Raw genomic sequence first — 24,390 nt, 5'->3', positions numbered from 1 at the left:
AGTGGGAAAATCCCAGCCCTCATTCAGCCAGTGTCCTTGCTGACTGTAGCATATCAAAACTGACAACCAGAAAAACCATGATAAAGTTCAAAGCAATTTTTCAATGCCTCTGTTGATTAAGCTTTAAAAGTTGCCATGTTTACCAAAAGCCTCCAGCTTTAAGGAACAGCAGATCTGGGAGAAGAGCACACAAATACATGGTGCAGTAAAAAGCATTTTAGTAGTTAAGCCAACAGGCAAATTTTTCAAAGAAAATAATTAATGTCTTCTGCATTTTCAGTTATTCACCTCTTTGCCAGCTTTAATGGTGGAGAACAAAGAAATCTGTTCACTGAATGAACTTTTCTAACAGCAATACCTGTCAAAGTGTTCAGATCAAGTTCTTTCTAGCATGGATATCCCACTGCCAGCCTACCTGGTGTGTTCAGCAGCCGGGACATCTTGCAGGAGTAGGAGATGAACTGCTCACAGTACTCGGCACTGCTGGTGATGGCAGAGATCTGGTCCATCGTCGCACTGTAGTTGAGCTGCAGGACAGACATCTTGTCCGAGCTGGTGCCTGGCACTGGGGTCTGCATCTGCAGGTCATGGTACACAGTTGTCCACACTTTGTCCTCTGAAGGAGAGGGGGAGAAAGACAAGACTGTGAGAGAATAGTTCCATCACCTGTGAGCAGATGTTGGTTAAAACTTGGCTGTAATAATGCCAAGGTCATTGGTTCAATCCTCTGTGTGGGCCACTGACTGAAGAGTTGGACTCGATGGTCCTTCTGGGTCTCTTTCAGCTCAGAATAGTCTGGGATTCTGTGATGATGGGAAACACTCTGATCACCTTTATGGAAAGATAACAAACACACCATGTGAGGTCCATGAACAAGGATTGATTTTGATCAGAAGGACACCAGGCTGATGGCCCAAAGATTCAAGGTCTCTGTGTGAAGAAAATTCACTGTGGGCTGGAGAGCAGCACTGCTTTGTAGGCAAGTAACAACAGGGATGCACCAGATTCTTGTGTGATTACACCACTTAGTGATTAATACTGAAAACACTGGAGTTTATCAAGGTTTCCACATTTTTTACCCAAGCTGTGCTCCTAGGGTAGACCAAATTTACTGTTTATTGAGGCTGAAATATTTTTAAATAACAGCACCATATGATCTCATTGATTCTGTTTATGGTACAGATAACAACACAAGAAATAATGGAAGTAGAATGGAAATACAAAAGCTTCTGTTTAGCTGTGAAAAGACACAAAGGAAGGAAGACCTAATTTTGTTGATAAGAAATGCAGCACAATTGGCCAAATCTCTCACCTCCAACAACCTTTTTTTTTTTTTTTTGCAGGCTTAAGCAAAATGTGTGTAATATTCATCCTACAAGGCTCTGTGTGCATTAAGTTGCTTTAACCTACTCAACAGCAACACTAGAAGAGGTACTGTGTGCCATTGGTCAGCAGTTACCAGAGAAGATTTAAGATGAGATATCATAATAATGAAACAACACACTCCATAGTCCTCTCGTAGAAAGATTTGTGGAATTTGGGAGGTAGTTTGGAAAGGAAATAAAGAAAAGGCAAAGGAACTTTCCTGTTACAGGCCAACTATTATTTTATTCTTTGAGGGACATTCCACTGAACCAAAATGAAAACAAATATTACCTGAGTAAGGGATAGGGTTTCAGAATGAACAGTGAAGATTTAGCCATTGTTAGTGATATTGTCTTCCTGTGAGAATACTATTCTATCACTTAGATGTGAAGAATTTTCAAATTGAAGTTGACTGCCTACCACTATCTCAGCTGATATTTCCTGCTTGTCCATCTCACATAGACAAGGAGTGCAATAGATTAATTACCTTCTGTAAATAAAGCCCAGGAAATTCTCTTTTCTTTATAGATTATCCTGTAGCATATTACCATAAACCCTCCTGGAAGTGCATCAGGTTTTGTCAGTAATATTTTTCATGTATAGTTCTTGCACATTTTAAATTGTTTTTCTTTTAAATTTGCTGCTTTATACCCCTCTACTACTGACAGCCAAGTCAAAGAAATGTGTCTCAGAACAAGAAATGTGGAACTTTAAAAAAAAATAACACCTGTAAAATCCATTCTGGTGCCTTGAGCAGTCTGGCAGAAAAGCCCAGTTTCCCAACTGAGCACATAATAGTACGTTTTTCATTTCTCTATGTACATCTCATGCCTGTTCATGCCAATCTCCAAGTTATTCTAAAATTAGTGGCCTGATACTGCACTTCAATATTTGAACTGCATGTAAACACTTTGCCAAAGTGAGACATACTCAAAAGTGCTTCAGGATTTCCTCACCCAGCTCACAGAAATGCTCTTACACACACTGATGAGTTCTGGTGCAGCCCACAGTAAAGTTAATGTTCTGTGCTATGATTATTCTTATCTCCAGAACTCTGTTGTATTTTCCAGCCTTAATTTTTTCCTGGATGGTGTCAGGCTGTTTTGGATTACATGGAATTATGTGGGCCCATGTGTTTGCAACTGATATGGTGTAAGTCCTAATCAAATGTTGGGAGATAAGGTAAGCAAAGCAGATGAATCCTCCACAGGGGGCACGTGCACCACCAGCCAAATGGGAGGAAATTCAGCAGGTGCTGCAAGATGGTTATTATTTTAATATTTACATCCTTAGTCCAAAGCTCTATGTAAAACACAGGAACAAAAACAAAAATAAAAAAGAAAGCAGGAGAAAGGAAGAACAAGAATTCTTATTTCTGTATTTCTTTAAGCTCTCTCCCTAGTACTGAGAAAAAAATTATGATTGTCACCTGTCAAGTTACAAAGAGAATACAACACAGTTTTGATAAGAGCTTGGGATGCAAGTTGACTTGCAGATTCATTTTCAATGAAGGACTGAGATTGTTTATACAGTCACTGACAGAAATGTCTCATTTTTGGCAGAAAACTCTACATGTAAGAGCTCAAAAGTGTTAGCAAGGAATGTAGTACTAAGACAGAGTCTCATACTGGATTTCTGAGCCAAAAAAACCACCTCCCAGACTAGTCATCAAGAGAGTAGAGGAGTGTCATGAGCAATAGGAATTGTGTTGGCATTGTGTCTGAGGAGGGATTTCCTTATGGATAGTGGATTCCAGCAAATACAGCCCTGGCACTTCCCCTCCCAGCTGGGGAGTTTCAAGCTCTGCAGGGTCACACTGTATTGAAGAAGACAGAAACATATTCCTGTCAGTCAAAAGCATCCTCTGAACAATTTCAGGATCTTTCTGTCAAAGTACAAGTATGACTAGTGGGTAAGACCTTGTTGCACCTTGTAATGAATGTATCACATTATCAATATAAGTATATTGATAACATCAATAGCCATCTCCAGAAAAACAACAAAGTCTGTTCCTGCTGTCTGGAAGATGATGGGAATCATAGAATGATAGAATGGATTGGGTTCGAAAAGAACTCCCAGATCATCAAGTCCAACCCTTGGTCCAACTCCAGTCCCTTTACCAGATCATGGCACTCAGTGCCACAGCCAAGCTCAGCTGAAAAACCTCCAGGGATGGGGAATCCACCCCCTCTCTGGGCAGCCCATTCCAATCCCTGGGCACTCTCTCTGCAAAGAATTTCTTTCTGCTCTCCAACTTCAATTTCCCCTGGCAGAGCTTGAGCCCATCGTGACCCCTTGTCCTATTGCTGAGTGCCTGGGAGAAGAGACCAACCCCCACCTGGCCACAACTTCCCTTCAGGCAGTTCCAGACAGTGCTGAGGTCACCTCTGAGCCTCCTCTTCTCCAGGCTAAACACCCCCAGCTCCCTCAGCCTCTCCCCACAGCACTTGTGCTCCAGTCCCTTCTCCAGCCTTGTTGCTCTTCTCTGGCCCCGCTCCAGCCCCTCAATCTCTTGCCTCAACTGAGGGGCCCAGAACTGAACACAACACTCAAGGTGTGGCCTCCCCAAGGCAGAGTCCAGGGGAAGGGTCACTGCCCTGGGCCTGCTGGCCACGCTAGTTTGGATCCAGGCCAGGATCCCATTGGCCTTCTTGGCCACCTGGGCACACTGTTGCCTCCTGTTGAGCTTCCTGTCCCTCAGTCCCCCCAGGTCCCTCTGCCTGGCTGCTCTCCAGCCACTCTGTGCCCAGCCTGGAGCGCTGCAGGGGGTTGGGGTGGCCAAAGGGCAGGACCTGCACTTGGCCTTGTTGAACTCCATCCCATTGCAATCAGCCCATCTCTCCAGTCTCTCCAGAAATAGATAGATTATGACCCAGACACTGGAAATAAATATGGCACTCATCTCACTTGCAGCTAATTTGTTGATTGTCTGCCTCAAATGACGGATGCACATACTCAGCAAGGTGCCCTGTCCCTCCTCTGGAAGCAGGTCAGGCACAGGGAGTGTGGAGGGAAGGCTGACCTGGGGACAGAACGAAGCTCCTTCTCCGGGTGGAGCATTTCACACTGTTCACACATTGCCCTGATTAGCTGGGAAGCACTGTCATGACACACAGACCAGAACTGGGCAGCATGACAGGCCCTTTCCTTGGCTGCAAAACCACACTGACAGCGATATGGCCACAGCCAAAGATCCATCTCCCCTCCCCACCACCAGCTGACTCCTGCACCTCATACACTGAGACATCTGGGACTGGCGTTCAGATGTCTGGGAAGACTTAAAGGAAAAAGTTGCCAGAAAAATACCTTATCTATTGATTGCTGATTAAAAACTGCTTTCCCCCTTTTAATCCTAATAAATTTTTATTTTCTTAACATTTCCCATAGATATCAGCTACACATTTAGACCTTGACATTAAGGCTGTCATCTTCAATTCTGGTTCTGTTTCTCAGAAACTGCTTGTTAGTTGAGATCATTCTTGAGAAAGATTCAATCCGTCACCTGCTTGCAGCCACCATCCCTTCCAGAAAAGGTGATGCAGATATTTTTTTTTCCTGAAATACCTGTTTCATCACCATTTATGGAATTATTCCCATGCAGCTGACAAGAGAATGCAGTAGTCAAAACCTGCAGGAATTTCTGTCAATAGAACATAAAAATCTCCTTGAAGGTACACAGAAGTGAAAAATCTGTCCTACTTAACCGTAATTTGATATAAATTCCTGGCAATGACAGTCACCACAACACTGGGAGGAGCACTGCCCTAACACACCAGTTATTTTAGGAAAGCATGACATGTGGCTGTTGCCAACCACAAGTGTTCAGGGACAATTTGGAGGTCACAGCTGTGTGTGTGGCTTCTGTACAGCCAAACATACCTATGAAGAGCAGACATCACTCAACAATTATAATGCTGTTAAGCAGCAGCATCTATAAAATATTTTATGTGCTTATGACCTAAGTTATTCAAATTGAAGATAATTATAAAATGAATTAATGTCGAGAATTGTTATTAGTAATTTAATGTTAATGATCATATTCTCACAGTCTTTAGTTTTTGCAGACTTATTCATCATCATCATCATCATCATGGCCAGGCTTCATGAACACAGATTTGGGAAGGGCACTATCCACGCTTGCTGCAAGCTGCTGGTGGCTAAAAAGGCCGATACAGGATAGGCAAGTCCGGTCACAAAAGGCACAGGGGAACGTCTCCTTTGGCCATATTGGCAAGGAACGGTTCTGTCTGCGTTGTCTTTTCTCCTCCAGACTGACTGTGCTGCGTTCCCAAAGGAAGCAGCAGCGTCGTGAATGGTGTGTCTCCATGAATCCTGATTGGAGGCCAGAGTGGACCATTGGGGCAGTCAATATGGCCAAGGCTGAGCTGTTGTTTCAGGCAGTCCTTGTATCTCCTCTTCGGGGCTCCTCTCTTGCGGCAGCCGGTGGCGAGTTCTCCATAGAGCACAATCTTTGGGAGGCAGTGGGTGATCCTCCATCCTGGAGACGTGACCTGCCCAGCACAGCTGCGTTCTCAGCAGCATGGCCTCCATACTGCTGACCCCTGCCTGTTCAGAACAGACACATTGGTCACGTAATCAGACCAGTGGATGTTTAGGATTGAACGGAGGCAGCGCTGATGGAAGCGTTCGAGGAGCTGCAGGTGGTGGCGGTAGATGACCCAGGATTCAGACCCATAGAAAAGAGCAGACAGTACAATGGCTCTGTAGACACTGATCTTTGTGCTTTTCCTCAGGTGTTTATTGGACCAGACTCTTTTATGGAGTTTTCAGAAGGCTCTGTAAGCCATTGCTGGCCTGTTGTCTGTCTCTTTGTCAATCTTACTGTCCGAGGAAATGATGCTTCCCAGGTAGGGGAACTGCTGGACTGACTTAAGCTCTGAATTGCCTATGGTGATGTGAGGATGATGGAAGACGTCCTGAGGTGCAGGTTGGTAGAGAACTTCTGTCTTCTTCAGGCTGCCTTCCAGCCCAAAAAGCTCAGCAGCCTCTGCAAAGCAGGATGTGAAGCACTGCAGAGCTGCTTCTGTGTGAGCAACGAGGGCAGCACCGTCAGCAAAAAGCAGCTCTGGACAAGGTGATTCAGGGGCTTGGTGTGGGCCTGCAGTCGCCTCAGGCTGAATGGGCTTCCATCGGTACGATATCGGAGGGAGATGCAGACATATTAGCAGGAATATAAAAGTTCATGATTAAGGGAAACCAAAGTATGTTTTAAATTACAAGAAAAAGGCATCCAGAAAAGGGTGTAAAAAATTTAAAGTAAATATTAGGAAAAAAAGGGTTTTTTTTCAATATTGCATGGGACAGTTGTCATTTGCTGGGGGCTTTGACAGTGACCTCCAGCACCTCAGCTCACTATGTAGTGTTTTATTTGAGGCTGGTCAAACCTCCCAAGTCCAATAAGTAGTCCAGTCAGCCATGCAAGTACTGGGATTGGCCTTGAATTTGAAACTCAGAGAGAGTCACAGAAGTTTGGGAAATGACAAGTGACTTGAGCAAAACAAAGTATGTGGCAGAAATCTTGACATTCATGTACAATTCATGTTTATGATCACTCTCATATCATCCGCTCATACAGCCCAAGAGGCTTCTCAGTTCTGATGGAGCATAGAGAGCCAGGCTGGATAGAGACAGAGTTTCTTTTGCTATCACAGTAACACTGAGAAGACAAGAATTACCTGATTTGCTGACCTGAAGGATAGATTATACAAACATAATTAACTGTTAATTCCATTAACTGCCTTCCATTTTTGCACAAAGTTAATCCTATGCACAGGTTTCAATTAATTTGGGCTATACTGAAATTTGGAGCAGTAGGAAATATTCCATAATCAATGTATTTTAAGAAAGCCTGATTTTTAGAAAGATCACTTTCCCCTGGAGCACAGGGTACCAACCCCAGCAATGTGCTAACAAGATAAGGGTCTCCAAGTTGGCCACTTCTTCATTTAAATGCATTTCCTCTCAGACCTTTTTGTCAGTGTTGCAGAGCATGTTCCAGTTGTGCAGGAAAAAAGATATGAACACGTGATTCTTCCATTATTTTGTTTTTAGCTTTGAAGAGGAAGAGCAATTTTTTCTAATAGAAGGCAGAAACCCAGTAACCATAGATTCCTAATAGAATTCATAATGGTTTGCACTAAACCCAACCTAATTAGACCCAAACTGCTAATACATTTGGTGCAATTATAGAGAAAACAGGTTCCCAGTAATTTAGTCTGTACATCACTCTTTGCTTTAACACTTCCTCTCCAACAGATACACATTATAGTAAGATTAAGTTCCTTAATTTCAGAATTTTTAAAACTTTTTTTTTTAAAGCGCAATTACCACCTGTTTCCTCAACAGGACATTAAAGTGACACAATTTCTTTTGCTGAAAACACCATTCAATTGCAATTCCTGCCCACTCACCAGTCCTTTTTCCACTAATAAAAGCAGTTGGCTAATAAATGAATCAATAATTATTAGTAATGATTCACTAATAAAAAGTGAAATGAAATTTAAAATTTCCTCGATCACCAGTTATTCAAGTGACCAAATCATATATTTACATAAGTGATATTTCCCACTTCACATTAAACATATTTCATGATGGTGCAATGGTAGTCACACTCTGCCAATTATTTTTTCCCAGATCCTCAGTTTCTCCTGTTGTTGGGCTTTCCTCACTCATTTTCTTGGTGCTCAGGAAAGCAAAAAAAAACCTTGCTTCTGACAAGCAAATTAAGTAATCTTTGCTAAGGAAGATTAACTGGAAATAAGTTTGGAAAATAAAGTTCAGAAAACACAGTGTTTATATTCCACAGGTATGGATATGTTTTTCCCCTTTTACTTTAATCTACAGTTATAGTTATCACTATTACAATATTGCTTTTTATCATTAATAGAGTTATATTCTTAAGATACTCTTTCATTAAATATCTTCAGGAAATCAGAAAACAGTTTTATTTCTCAGGGAAAACAATCTGTTTTCTTTCTCCCTCAATAGATCTGTTGTTGGGGTTTTTTTTGATGGGTGCATTTTCTTTTGGCTGACACCCTTGGTAACGTTATCCAGTATGAGAACACCTTGGTTCTTGATTGCAATCTCAGAGAAGATGTTTTTGAGACTACCTGAGCATACAAAATAATTCATATTCCTGGTTTTTTTTGGCTGTCATTACTTACAAGACAAAAGGAAAGATTGCAGGTCCACACCAAGATTCCTGGTGTGCTCTGTCCATTAGCCCGAGGCAGAACAGACATTAGAGACACTTCAACCCTCAAGCTGATGGCATTTCATGGCCGTTTCCCTGATCACTGTCACAATTGTGGCTAATTCCTTCTTACCTCAGTGCTGCTGGCTGTCAACACCTTTATTCCAAGCCTCCTCCTGCTTGGCATGAACTTGCAGGAAGAGCAGAGAGGATCAGTGCTCTGTGCTTGATGCCCCAAAAGGTGTAACAAAACTGTTTAGAGACAGAGGTTTAGTCAATAAACAGTAAGTTACTTATCAGAGCAACGTTGGGGAACTCCTGGTTTGCACTGGACACAGAGCTCCAAAGTGATCAGTAAAAAGTCAGGGTATTTATACAATTTTTGTAAGAGATTACAACATTTCTACATAAATATTCATATTATTGCAACACTCAATTATAATATTTGTAACAGGTGGAGTCCAGGTGGAGTCAGGGGCAGGGTCGCCCTTTTGAGGAATATTTTGGTGGTACATCCTGTCACTTCATCCTGGTAAGTGGAAGCATTTCTGCTCTTCATCATCATGAACTTTTCAATTTCTCCTGTTTTTTCAGGGTGGGTTTTGCAAGACTTTTGGACTCAGACCCCTTATCTCCTTTATGTCCCTACCCTACCTCCTGGTATGTGGGTGTTAGCATCCTTTTGCAGCCCAGTACCATCTTGATAATCCCCAAGTCCTGGTTTCCAGCTAAACATCCCTCAGAGCTCAGTCTCAGGAACTTTACTTTGGGTTAACTCTTTGGGCTCTGGGTTCTTGCCGTGTTTCATGCTGCTGACCAGCACTCACTGCTCACACCCCTCATCTGTGTCTGCTTTAAGCTGGTAGCATGTTGGTGCAGAGAAATGAAGAGTGAGCAATTCAGACCTATCCCAACCCTGTGAGACTGAAGGCAGCTGAGAATAAACAAGTCACAGCTGCTCAGAGGAGTAGCTACTCCCTAGAGGATTCTCGTGGGAGCTCCTCAGGCTTCTCACAGCACACCGGAGAGGTTCTTGAAAACATCTAGGATAAGTTCTCCAAAACATTGGACCTGGGAGATATGGGTTATAACCAATTAAAGTTTGTGGCTTGATGGTGTGAGGGTTTAACTTATCCAGTGGTGGCTTTAGCTCTATATAAACTGTGTGTGGTGTATAATAAATGGGCATTCACTTGAGCATATTGGTCTGTGTGTGATGTCCAGTTCCTCTGCCATGTATTTATTTATTTCTTTAGTAGTGCACATTTGGCATTCAGGTAACACAGAGGGATGGGGCAGTGAGCTGAAAGCTCAAATGAAGGGCAGTATCAACGGCAATGACAGGAGGAAATAATTTCAAGGTGTAATAAGAATTACATCCATCCTCACCTGCTGCTGGGTACTCTGCATTTGTTATTGAGAATTAATGCCTGTGGTCCTGCTGGGTTTCAAACCAGCACTTGACAACTGCATTGCACCAACACTTGGGAATGGGCTTCCCTCAAAAGAGTCAGCTCTTCACCAGACACCAGGATTGTTACCATCATCAGTACATTCATTCCTCCAAATTAGATCACTGCAGTGTGCTCTGCAATATGTTATACTACAAATCATGCAAGAAACCAGACAAGATAGTCCATTTAAAAGCAGACTGCCTTCTGGGGAGGACAAACATTACAGTCATAATCATCTGATTTTATGAGGTCTCCAATTTTATTTCCTGATAAGAGCCCTGTTGGTATTGTTGAGTTGTGTGGGATGGTACATTCATTAGCAACATGATTAAACTAAGCACCTTCTTTGTAGACACAGGGGCTGATGTATACAATTGACACGGGAGAAATTACAGCAGACAATATCCTCTTCTCACTCCTTTTATATTTCTCTCTGTGTGTGTTTATATACAAAAGCATAAAACTGGGTATAGCAACTTGAAACTGATTCTGCTCTGGACTTCAAAGGAGCTGCAGTTGGGTTTATAAAAATGAAACCCACACATTTGATTGAAGTTAGTGAATGTTTTGACGATCTCACCCAAGATTTGCAAATGGCAATTTTGCGGTGAAGTTACTCTGGTGATGGGAATTCTATTGCTCTCCTCTTACTAATGTAGCAAATGGAGTTCAGATCAGAAAAAATCCAATATTCAGGAAAAAGAAAAGAGTAAATGAAAAATGTTCTTATGAACTGAAGTCTATTAAAATCAAAGCCAGTGTGTTTCTTAGTCTATTTAGGCAGGAAATAGGATCAATCCCAAAATGTAATTCAACTGTTCCTGTGCTCATTTTATCCTTCTACTCCTTTCATTTCTTCTTTCCATTGTTTCTTCACCAAGATAATAATGACCCTTCAAACTTAATTACAACTACTGATTGGATATGTTCCTTTTTACCTAAAGACAGTGTCTTCTGAGGCAGTGAAACTGTACAATTTCCTTGTATATCCCTTATATTCATAACAATTCAGGAAAGCAAAGACTATTTATTTTGTGAACTTGAATATTGAAAAACATAAGTTTATAATATTTTATGCCTATGAGTAATAGATAAATTAGATGGTTTACAAGACAGAGTAGAAAGAAGTGACCAAAATTGGATTAGGAGTTGGACTTGATGATCTTGGAGGTCTCTTCCAACCCAACTGATTCTGTGATTCTATGAAAATAAATTTTTCAGGGAACCAAAAGTTGCCAGAGAAGTGATAATCAAATGGCTGCTCTGACACAACTCGTTGGAAACCTGAAAGGACTGCACTAAAGTGGTAAGCAGTGAATGACTTCCCTGGATTACTAGAGATGATTTCAAACCATTCGACACAGCTGGATGTTAAAAGCTCATGCCAAGAGTACCTTGAGAAAGAGAACAGAGGTCACTCCTAACTGCAGAGGAAAAGACCACTGCAGCCACAGCAGTTGTTATGCTGAAAAACAGTGCCTGGGGGAAAAGCTGAACTCCAATTTGGGCCCTAATGTCCAAAATGACCTCCTATGGGGGCTACTCATTGCAGGAGTTTAAAAATAATCATATATTGAAAGGACCAATAAATAAGGAGGTGCAGGACACACATATGAAGGAGGACTCGGGCCATTTCAGTGCCTGGTCAAACAGATGGCAGTTGCAGCTCAGTTTAGATTAAGGAACATTAAAGTCAAGAACAAAGGACATAAAAGAATTAACAGTGCAGTTGTTTTCAGCACTGTGAACAGGATATGGGCAAGGGCTGGAAACTTGTTTTACAGTCCAATAACTGAAGAACTGACAGCTGAATCCACGTTGTGAGGAGTGGCCTCATAACCCAGTGTCATACAAATGGAAAGATCAAATACATCTCCTTTACAGTGTCTTTCAGTTCATTCCAGTACACCATAGGAGCATATGCACTTAAAAAAAAAATCAACTACTGCCTGATTTTTGTTTTGTTTTACAAAGCACTACAGCACAATCCTTCAGCTGTGATCTCAAATAGGGCTCCTAGAATCACTGGAAAAAGTAACACAGTTAAAAAAAATGTATTTCAAAGGATACGAAGAAAATGGCTCTTCAAAACTTTCACTATGTCAGCTTGAACATAAGAAATCACTTCCTGAGCTGTACTGGTTGACTTCCTGTTGTAATGGAGAGGCAGAAAGAAGACTAATGCAGGCCTCAACTGCTACCACCAAAACCCCCTTACCTTTCATTCCACCATCAGCCTCTGAGTGCCTGAATCCTCAGCATACTCTTCAGTGATCCAACTGAGTTCCCTCAAGAACATCCTCCACTCTCCTCTCACATCCTGCCAACCCCTCTCCGTGGACAGACAGGAGAAGGAATATACTGTGCTGAAATAGCCTTTCTAGTTACTGCATCAGTAAACTGAAGACTTCTCATTTTGCTTTCATGTAAATTCTAAGTAGTATGGAACAATTTCATCATTATTCTGAATCATGTTGGTCACCTTTATACTTGGGAGTCCCATTTGAAGATGAATGCATAAACTTAAACATGTTTTTTCCTGGAGCATCGCCCAAGTAAGTAAAAACCACTATCAGTATATGTAGTTTAGTGTAACATCATGTTTCTTGTATTTTTGGACAGCTGTGCTAAAATTCATTAGAAAATTCAAAAATCACTGCCATCAGGTGGACAAGATGGGCAGTGGAGTGAAGCTCAGTCATGTTGGGACTAAGAGAAGAATTGCTTTCAGAAAAGCCTTTCTAGCATCAGCAGCTGTAGGACTCCTGGGAAGAAAAGCAAGAATTATGTGTATTTCCATAAAACTGGTGCTCCTGAACGTGCTTTTAATGTCTCAGGACAGAAATCAGAGCCTACAGAAAAGACCCCAGAACGTGGAGGAGAGGTGGCATATGAGAAAAGGGAGATGCTTTTTTACTAGGTCTAATATTACCTTCTTATTCATTGAAGGCTTGTAAATAGTACCCCATACACTCCAATAATAGTTAGAAATATAACACTATTAATAATTTTAACACTTTTCCTTATGTAGGCGCCTTTTCAATTAATTTAATTTAATTTTTTGGCATATCTAATGGGTACACCCAGCCTGAAAACCATTTTGCCCTTGATACCACCCTCAGAATTGCCCTGTTGGAGCTCCCTCAAGGGTTCTGGGCCTTATAACCTGTTTTGATTATAATGTATTTTATTATTCCAGTCCAGATGCACGTGTCCCAAACAAGAAGCCCTTGCTGAAATCTCTCACCTTGAAAAGACACTTAAACAGAAATTCAGGAATGTAACACAAACCACAAACCATGAAAAAGAGGTTTAGAGACCGTTAGCTGTTACCTCAAGTGTGAGAAACTACACAGGGATATTACAAGCTACAAATATATTAATATCTTTAGGTATCATCATCATTACCTGGGACAAAGTACAATATACTGTCTCTGCTCCTACTGAGATACAAAATGTTCATACACACAAAATATTGGTCCATAAACTAAAAGCAAACACAAAATTTCCCCAATGAATTCAATGAGCCAAAGGTTTCTTTCCACTTCTTTAAAAGGGAAAAGAAAAAAAGGGGAGGAAAGAATCCCCGAGCTTCCAAAATGCAGGTTTATGGTGCACTGGGTGAAGAACTGGCTGAAGGGCAGGGCTCAAAGGTGGAACTGGATGGGGCCACATCTGGCTGGTGACCAGTGCTGCTCCTGAGGACTCAGTTCTGCCTGAAGGGAAGTTCTGGCCAGGTGGGGATTGGTCTCTTCTCCCAGGCACTCAGCAATAGGACAAGGGGGCACGATGGGCTCAAGCTCTGCCAGGGGAAATTGAGGCTGGTGATCAGAAACAAATTCTTTGCAGAGAGAGTGCTCAGGCATTGGAATGGGCTGCCCAGAGAGGGGGTGGATTCCCCATCCCTGGAGGTTTTTAACCTGAGCTTGGCCGTGGCACTGAGTGCCATGATCTGGTAAAGGGACTGGAGTTGGACCAAGGGTTGGACTTGATGATCTCGGAGGTCTTTTCCAACCCAACTGATTCTATGATTCTGTGATTATTTTGCTTTTAGGTTATATCCAGTTTATTTCAGTCACTGAGGCCAGTTCCCAGATGATACCACATTCCAGTCCTTTTTGCCCTCATTGTTAATCCCCTTCAGTGTTCTGTCTCCCACCATGTGGCACAGAGATGGAGGTCAGTTCACAGCACTGATGCTGCTCTAAACCCCATCCTGAGTTAAAGTAAACAATTTTCGGTGGAGAGAAAGGACTTCACCAACAAGCTTATGAAGTTTATAGTGAAGACCTTTTATTACACAAAGCACACAGTTTATATGGGGTTAGGACTACAGCTTATTGGCTAAAAGAGTTACACACCACCACACCAGATACTTCAATTGGTTAAAGCCTGTCTCTCACAAGTCCCATGTTTATATTATTTCATCCTGGCTGTTCTCGTGCCCCTGCAGAGTCCTGTGAATTCCTACTATGTGAATTCTTGGGGAGTAACCTCCTCCCTACCAGCCAGCAGCAGCTGAGCTCTTTGCTGCTTCTGGCTGATAGCTGAGTCTCACAGGGCTTTCTATAGATCTGAATTGCTCACTTTTGATTTTACTGTAACAACACTGAGTGCCCACATGGAAATCAGTGGAAACACTGTCTGTAAATTCACATTAAAGTTCCTGTGCCTTTTTTCCCCTTTGCAGCAAAGCACTAAATCTAAGTGAAGAAATGCAAACACGTAAATAATCTTGGGATTCACTACAAGTATTCGAAGACAGCCTTGAAACAAGAACATTGTATGCTCACACTACCACACAATCTACACTGACTTCACTTGTTAGCAAGTCAAATTAATTTAGATAATTACACATCAGTGTGCGACACTGCACCCAGAGAGCTGGTTGGGAATTCTAGAGCAGAATTAATCTTTTTTCACTCTTAAAAATTGTCTGTAATCATTTGATTATCTATTTCAGTAACAGAACTTAATACACCATTTGGAATCTAAACAGGATTTTATATGTTTCCTTTAACTAATTTGCTCTTTGAACATTTTGCTGCACTGATTTCAGTTTCAGAGAAATTGCCAGCAGCAAAATTACTTAGAACAGGGGAGTGGTTTTCTTCCCAGTCCCACTGTCTGACAACAAGAAGCAGACAGAAATTACCATGGATATGACTGATGAGAGGCTGTTATTTGAATTTTTGTTTAAGAACAAGGAAGATTTAAGTGGGAAGAACATATGAAGGAGTATTTCCTGCATACCAGAGATCCCCAGGTGACAACAGTGACTCACACCTTCCAGGCTGCAACACTGGGTTTCTTCCTCCAAGTCAACAGAAGCACAAAGCAGCTTTTCCAGGGGGGTAGGGAGCAGGCAAAAGCACACACCTCCCCAGACTCTGCACCCACCCAAAGAACAGACAAACTGCAGAAAATATTGCCATCAAAATAAAATAAAATCTGAAAACCACCACCACCAACTCCCTTCATTTCAGGGGTAAATTAAAAGTCTGGTCATAACTTGACCTGAATTTTCTGACCAAAAGCAAACAAACAAACAAAAAAGTTCTACAGAAAGCAAAACTTTTGTTTGGGCTTCACTAATATTCTCTACAGAAGCAATTTTCTAGGGATAACTGAAGCATATCTGGCCTGAAGCAGCTTGTGCTGAGTTTCTTACATTCCCAGTAGGGAGCAAGTGTGTGGGAGTGAATCCAGAGCTGGATGTTTGCTTGGAACATTCACAGTAACAGTCTGAGGGAGATGATATTGTTCATCATTCCCTTTCCAACCATCTCTTTTTTCCTCTCCCCCAAGAATGGAGATGTTTCTTGAAACACAGGCTTGTAGGTCCCTACAATGCACAAAGAGCTCTAAGTAGATTTGTTGCATTCCAATTTCTGAGCACTCCATTTCCAACAAATGAGGAGTATTTTCTGATTGCAGACCATATCAGCATTTTTTCCTGCTCCAATAATTTGGCAAAACAAAGATTCTGCTTTATTTTCAATGACCTCTGCTATGTCACTCTCAAATGCCAGTTCTTATTCTTTGGGGTCAGTGCATGTTTAGTTGCCTCGTGCCTGATGTATGAACGTTTCTATGATGCTCATGCTCCAACTCTGAGCATCTGAAATACATTAAGAGGATGACATGACACAGAGTTTTATTCCTTGATACTCTTACGTGGCGCTTCAGAGTTTGAGGTGAGACAGAAAGGAAGAAGGGCAAGAAATAAAAGAATATGGTCAGAGAGTAGGAAATGTTTCTATTACTTGTTGACTTGAGAAGTCTCCTTGAGTGTCAGAGATGAAGTTTGCTCTCAGGTGAAATAGAGCGAATCAAGAGCCTTCCCCTGGAGGCAGACTGTGAAAGGCATTTTTTTATATTATGGTTCAGATATTTTTTCTGCAGTTGCACACTGGGCTAGATTTTCATTTTCCACACATGTAAGGATGACTGGAGAAAATATCTAGAGGAATTCCAACAGGATTTAGAATCATGTGATTTCAATGTGATTTACTCAAACCCTGAAGTTATGACACCACAGTTTTGTTAGGACACATTTTTGCTTAATGAAGTCATCAGGTGTTGATTTTTTTTTTCTCCCCATTATGATGACCCTGAGATTATCAATACCTTCCACTCAGTGTAGAAACTGTTCCTATGGCAGTGTAGGTTTGAATTTTGAACATTAAATAATAAAAACCAATCTCACAATCACATGGCCTTCAGGTGTGGTGAGTCCTTTCCTCTCCCAAACCAATGCAAACCAAATTAACTCACCAATGAAGCTCAGAATAAAAAGGACAGGACATGCCTTGCAAATAAGAACTGATGAAAAATATAACCAATAACCTAAAAGTGAGAGGCAGGATGCTCCAACCAACTTGGCAGGCAAAGACATAAACACAGTCTGTTCTGCCTCCAGGTCTCTCGTGGGTCTATTGTCTTACTCTGATGCTTCAATGACTAATATTTTCCTATTGCCAGTATTTTCTCTCCTTTCTTTATACAAAGAGTCTGCCTTGATAAGTCAACTGGCCAAAATCAGCATCCTAAATGGCTGGATGTTTTTGCCCTTCTGTTTTATTCTTTTTCTGTGCTTGTTTCTGCTCATTTCATCTTCAAGGAAACAAGCCTGGATACTCTGCAACAACAGCCTCAATCCATTTTAACTGCTTGTTCCCCTTTTAACCTCTCAAATGTAATTTTCATTTTCTAAAAGGTCTGACAGACTATTAAAAAGCCTTCAAAACAAAACTCCATAATGGAAGGGAAAGGATATGAGATGCTGTTAGAAATAAAACCTGAATTTCATATGTAATAATTGAAACACTGAAGCCATTTTTATTTATTTTAGGCAAAGGACATAAATATTTCCATTGAAAGTTTCCTGCAATGAGACTACACAAGGTAAGGTCTCTATACTTATATTGACATTCATTAACTTAAAATTGATAAAATTTAGTGTATTGCCTTTAAATGTGAATCAAATCATTCTATTTCATGTAACTTAAAAAAAAAACCAAACAACCAAAAAAAACACAAACAAAAAACCCCAAAACAAACAACAACCAAAACAAAACAACAACAAAACAAACACCAAAACAAACACCAAGACAAACACCAAGACAAACACAAACCAGACAAACACAAACCAGACAAACACAAACCAACACAACCAAAAACAAGACAACCAAAAACAAGACAACCAAAAACAAGACAACCAAAAACAAGACAACCAAAAACAAGACAACCAAAAACAAGACAACCAAAAACAAGACAAACAAAACCCAACACAACCAAAAACAAGACAAACAAAACACAAGACAAACAAAACACAAGACAAACAAAACACAAGACAAACAAAAACAAGACAAACAAAAACAAGACAAACAAAAACAAGACAAACAAAAACAAAACAAGCAAAAACAAAACAAGCAAAAACAAAACAAGCAAAAACAAAACAAGCAAAAACAAAACAAGCAAAAACAAAACAACAAAACAAAACCCAACACAAACAAAACCCAACACAAACAAAACCCAACACAAACAAAACCCAACACAAACAAAACCCAACACAAACAAAACCCAACACAAACAAAAACCAAAACAAACAAAACCCAAAACAAACAAAACCCAAAACAAACAAAACCCAAAACAAACCCCAAAACAAACCCCAAAACAAACCCCAAAACAAACCCCAAAACAAAAACCAAAACAAAAACCAAAACAAAAACCAAAACAAAAACCAAAACAAAAACCAAAACAAACAAAAAACAAAACAAACAAAAAACAAAACAAACAAAAAACCCAACTCCTTCCTCTACTCAGGGGGAGAATCTACATAGAAAAACAGCTTTAATTAAATTAAATTTCTCAAAATTTTATTTCTCATCTGTTCCTATATAAGTTTGAATAAAATTTTGGGTACCTTGGAAGTTCAGTAAATCAGGTCACAGCAAGAAATCTCATCTGAAAAAACCATTTCTACATGTGCAATAGAATTAAAGATTTGCACTGCCAGGACACTTCTCATCAGCACGTCGTGATGAACGGCACAGATATATTCATGCCATGTGTTCCTACATATGTCAGAGCATAAAGCACTGCAGTGACCCACTATTTACAGACAGAAGACAGACAAACCACAGGATACAACATTTAGGGCTGTTTAATGCCTACTCGCAAAGTCATTGCAGTGATTATTCCATGTGCCACTCGTATTAAAAAAATGAAGGGAGAGCAGAAAGGGAGGAGGAGAGCGGGTACAAAAGACACCTCGTGCATCTGGCCTTAATGAGGCAGGCTCTGAATCTGCATAATGGTTTCTCAAACTGTTTGAAGATGAGCAGCTTTAGGCCAAATAACTGTACCAGAGAGGGGATAGGGTAAGTAGCACTCAAATGGAGCCATTCTGCTGGCAGCTATTTGGCTCCTGAAATGAGATAAAAGCCACATCACAGAGGCATAAAGACTTCGGGACCAAGAGAAAAAATTAACTGACATATCTTCTGGTAAAATAGATTATGAAACCTTTTGGTTCTACTTTGCATCAGTACTCTACATGATGAAGCAGAAGAAGCAGCAGGCTATTATTTCCCTCTCCTCAGCATAAAGCCTCAAGCAGCTCCAGGAGTGCTGATCTGCCTTTCCCACTGACATCCCACACAGCCATTAGGATGAATAACTGAGCCCTTGTGGTTCCTCTGCTTATTCCTCACCCTCCACTCTGGAAATTCTTGCAGGACAAATAATCGGAATAAACTTACTGATTTGACACCTTTTTCTCACCTTCCTTGTACCAAACAGAGAAAAAGAGAGAAACAGAAAAAATACAGAATAATATCCACTTACTTCCTGTGTCTTTCTCAATGGACTGAAACTGAATCTGCCAGAGGAAACTGAATCAGGCTTAGAGATCCAGAAATATCACACAGAGCAGGGGGTGAAGCTCTAATATACTCAAAGCTTACATCTTCTAATAAATGCCTTAAAAGAGCAATTCTTTCCACCACAGCTTTGGCTCTAATGACAATTCAAGAGAAAACAGGAAAGGTCAGACTGGATACTGAGACAGGAACCCTCCAGCTTTGGAAAAACCTGCTTGAATGCAGAGTCTGACTTTGCATTGTGGACCTGCCTCTGAAGGAGGGTGAGATCTTGGCCCCAAGGTGTGACATCTTAAGATGACAGAGCTTTGGAAGAATTCCTTGTTGACCTCAATCACGAGAAAGGCTAAAGTGGAAATCAGTCTAGTGGTTAAACATGATGGCACAGCACAACTTCAAGAAATGTGTTTTCCATAAGTGCATTAATTTGAAGAGTTCCAGATTTCTATCTCTAAACTTTTCCTATACTTTTGTTTTTAATTAAAAAAAAAACCCAAACAACCAAAGAAACCCAAACCAAACCCAAACACCACAAAAAAAAAAATCCAAAAATTTACATAGTTCCTATAGATAAGTGTGGAAAACTGCTGAACATCAGCATCCATGCCATAGATTTTGAAAAGCTATTTTTGTCTTGGGTTGAGTTTTTTGACACATTTGGATATGCTAAACACTTTCTGACTAGAGCTCTGTAAGTGAAATGCTGATATAACCACGAATTAATGAAATTTGTGGTTCAATGTTTGTGATACAATATAATGGAGAGCTCAAGATGTCGTTTCTCCATATCCAATTTCAGTGGCTTTCCAGGATATTCCCTTGCCACAGAAGGTTTACAGCCAAGGCAGAGTGCAGGTGACTCCTCACCATTTGGCACCAGTAAAACTGTACTGCAGTTAACATCAAAGTACTACATAACTGCTTTGCAAAGACTGGTACTAACTAGGCCAAACCCCCAACCTTGTGGACTTGTTTTGCCTGGGAATAAAAGTGACAAGTTACATTTTACATCCTTTTTCAGTCATTAAGTTGGTGTTCCTTGCTGGTTGCACTTGAGTGAAAGAAGGGATATGTAAAAGGTCCATTAGTGTGTCAACTAGTAACTTAAAATACAGTTGTTTGTTTAATGTAGTGGGAGAACAGGAATATTTAGATTTGCCTCTCAGGCTGGAGAGGAAAATACAGTAAGGATGTCTCTCAAAATAAAATATCCCTATCCTGCTATATGAAGAAATATTTTGTTGTGGTGTTTCTTTTTGTTTTTTGTTTTTTTTTTTTTTATTTTGCATTTAATTTCCTCCACACATTATTCAGCATAGCTAACTCTGTAGGTTACTTAGTCTCATGTTCATGAAAAAAAAATAATTGTAATTCAGCTAATTTAACTTCTTTGTCAAATGCAGTGCAATTAATAACATAAACCTGCACAAGTTTGATGCTAGAATTGTTTGAGAATTCTGCTCTTATTCTAACATACTATAGTGCTTTTTGCTATATGGCAAGATGTGTATCTGCAGCTCTACAGAATTCTGTTATGGATGAAGCAAAGTGAAGTCCTCAAGTAACCTCATTCTGCTCCTTCTCCAGTACACACATGTTGCTGATTATTATACAGATTCAGAGAAAGATTTAGGGTGTTGTGAAACCACAGAAAAATGTAGTTCTGCACCCTCCAGCCTTCAGTGCCTCAGATGACCAGTAATTAAGAGGCAAGCTCAGTGTATAGACACTACACAGCATGTGCACAGGGGATGAGCTTTGCTAAGAGCTGAGAACAGCTGTCAGCTTTGGAAGCAGAGATTGAAATCACTTCCAATCAATTTTCACAGAGTTCTTGCAGTCATTTGCATTGTAATGAGGAAATGGTTTTAAATAGTTCTAAAATTGCAAAAGTTACACGGATATTAGTGCAAAATGCCTTTTTCTCATAGCAAGGAGTTGCTGATGAGAACAATTCCATTGAAACAGAAAACTGCAGTATGTGCCATGCCCAAATGAAGGGAATGAGCACTAAATCACATATCCCAGTGTCCACGATCTCCTTGCACTGGCTGGGAAAAGGTCACATTTATGTACTTGGGAATTCTTTGGTAGATGAGAAATATTAGTAAAATCAAACTATTACTTTGTCTTATCTCCTTTTCCCCCCAGTGCTGACCAAGCAAATACCTTCTCTTCTATATTTATATGTATCATGAATGAGCAATACTGTAGAACTGGATGGATGTCCATGACACCACTTTGGTGGTATATTTTCAGTTTACAATGCTTCCCTTGAGGACTAACCAAAAGCTGTAGCTCACACTGAACACAGCACTTCTGAATAGCAGAAATCACTTAAATAACAGCAATTCTGGGCATTATTTCATGCAGTGCCTGCCTGATTAGCTACTGATACAGTTCAAGGGGCTATTTATGACTTATAAAGCTCTGAATGGCTGAGGATGTAAAAGATTGTCTTTACAGCTGTGTCAGAACAGATTGGTTGACCTGTCTCTCCATTCCAAATAGGACTGAGAGCACTTTCAAAGCTTAGATCCAGCTCTTGTTTAGGTCTGCATTTATTACACAGACATCACTGGCAGCCTGAAATGCTGGTGTTCTGTCTCCAGCAGGCTGTTCTCACACCATACCATGTGCCATGCATCCCTCCCCATCTCTCCATTCAAGCTGATAAACCCCAACCCACAGGCCCAGCTGTGTCCAGGTTTCTGCTCCAGAAGAATCACAGAATCCCAGACTATTCTGAGCTGGAAGGGACCCACAAGGATCATCGAGTCCAACTCTTCAGTCAATGTCCCACACAGGGGATTGAACCCATGGCCTTGGAGTTATTACAGCCAAGTTTTAACCCACTGAGCCAATCTCAGTGGCTGTGGAGGCTTCAGCAACTGTGATGTCTAAAATGCCAGAGGCCCTTTGAGCTTAGGACAGTGCCCTCACCCTCCTGTTGCTGATGCTGAAGTCTGAGGACTCAGACATATGCCAGATTTGCAGTGCAAACAGAATGAAACCCAAACTTGCTATACAGACATTTGGGGAAAGCCAGAGGACATGTGTGTGGTATCAGCTACCCAATATTTCACATCAGAAAAAGGGCTGAGACACCTGTCCTGCATTAACAGAACAAAGAAATAATACAGTATCACTGAAGACAATTGCCCCTCTCTCATGATCATATTTTCTTCCCTCAGCAGGGCAATGCAGATGAGTAAGACAGGACACCTTTGGTGAGAATGCAAAACTAGTGTTAAAAGCAGAGCAATAAAATCAAAATAAGTCAATGGAGTTACACATAAGATCTCCAGGGTTTAAGTGTTTTGAGGATGTACCTAGTTTAAAAGAGAGACAATAAACAAAACTCTAATGTTTTGTTTCTTTTCTAATTAATTTCTATTTCTTTTCTGTGGTGGTAAACTGCCTTCTACAATACCCCACAAACTACAGACAATGAACTCAAATATATTGATATACCAAAAGTTTTGGTAAAGAGCCAGATCTACCTACTTTTTTATTTTTAATGCATTACTGAGTATACAAAGACCTGTTAAGACTAATTAATGTCTGCAATTCCAAAAGCTTCTGAAGTGCATTAACTACTGCCTTGCTAAGAGCATGGTGACTAATTGCTAAGAACATTCTGTGAGATCTGCATTTTCCTTTTGACAGGAAATCTGAATAAGGAACAGACTCTTTCCCCCAACTACATTAAAACCAAACCAAACCCCACACACAAAGTGCTCAACCAACTGAATTAGCAAACCCCAAGCAGTTACCTGTCATGTTGCAGTAAACTTTCAAAGGTCCCAGTGCCCCACTGCCATCTGGATCTATCCAGTAGTAATTGGAAGTTTTGCCCAAGTGTTTGTATGCTTCACAGGAGAGTTCATGAATAGCTGCAAGGAAATAAAACACAGCAATGAGGATCTTCATATCCTGGGGAAAACAATCCATAACAGCAATAGATTGGCTCTATTTATATATTAAGAACTAGACCTTTGAGATTAAAGTCACTGACGTTCACTGAAAGCAAAGAATCTTTCCAAAAGATACAAAAATAATTAAAAGCATAAGGCATATCATTTCTGGGTTTGGCATTTGAGACAAAGCTAGAAAAGGAAGAGAAATCCAGCAGCTTGAGGGACAATCAAACTGCCTAATAGTATATTAAATAATTTTTGAAAATACTATGAATCTTAACTTTTTTTATAGCTTGGTTTTACATCCTAAATGCCCCTTCTGAGGAGATGCTTCTGTTGATACAAGATGCTTTTACCCTGGAGTTTTCTTTCCCAAGCTTATGAGTTTTCTCTCTAAGTTTTAGAATTTTTCATGTTTTATTGCTACTCAGAATAACACGGTGTTTCAAAATTGCCAAACCTCTCACTACATGCCATCCCTGTGTCTCCACAGCTCTGCAGTTATTCTCTTCCATACCTACAGAACCAGTTCCAGCAAGGGCTGAGATGTCACAATATTTACTGGAATCAGTTTAATTGATTTAGCAGAGGGGTTTGTTTCAATTTTTCCTTAAATGCTGCTTTCTAGTTCAAGTCATAAACTCACTTGTCAAATTGTGTTATGATGAATAGCTCAGACATAATAATAATAATTTTAGATAGAAGCTTTTCTAGTAATGCCCATATTCTCCTTGAAATGTCCCATTATTACAAAATGTGCATTAAATATGAATAAATAATTTCACGCATGGAAAAATAAACACAGTAATTTGTATAAATTGATCTCTGTATATACATAAACCTGGTAACTTATATAAATATTTTTCTCTGCAATTCCTAAAAAAAACAAAGGAATGTGTAATGATGTTTTGTTGTCTAAGGACCAGATGGTAAAGCTTTTTTTGTTTGGAATCAATCAATCAGCTGCTAAAAGAAATGAAATGTTTGTTTAACCAGACTTTGTATCCACTCTGAAAATTCATCTAATTTGTTGGCACTTCTTGCAAGCA

General features: G+C 40.3%; 1 protein-coding gene across 2 annotated transcripts in view; it reads right to left on the bottom strand.

The window, feature by feature from the left end:
- CNTNAP2 (contactin associated protein 2) overlaps positions 1-24,390 on the bottom strand; it is a 1,051,893-nt gene that overhangs the window by 338,851 nt on the left and 688,652 nt on the right. For both annotated transcript variants that reach the window (XM_071559619.1, XM_071559620.1), the window contains 2 exons: positions 23,198-23,317; positions 416-616 (listed from right to left, as the gene is read on the bottom strand). In XM_071559619.1, coding sequence (XP_071415720.1) covers positions 416-616; positions 23,198-23,317 — 321 coding nt within the window. The remainder of the gene's footprint in view (positions 1-415; positions 617-23,197; positions 23,318-24,390) is intronic.

Source organism: Pithys albifrons, chromosome 7, assembly GCF_047495875.1.
Source record: "Pithys albifrons albifrons isolate INPA30051 chromosome 7, PitAlb_v1, whole genome shotgun sequence".
In the NCBI taxonomy this organism is placed as follows: Eukaryota; Metazoa; Chordata; class Aves; order Passeriformes; family Thamnophilidae; genus Pithys; species Pithys albifrons.
The sequence above is the reverse complement of the archived record's forward strand: the minus strand, read 5'-3'. Positions and strand labels throughout refer to the sequence as shown.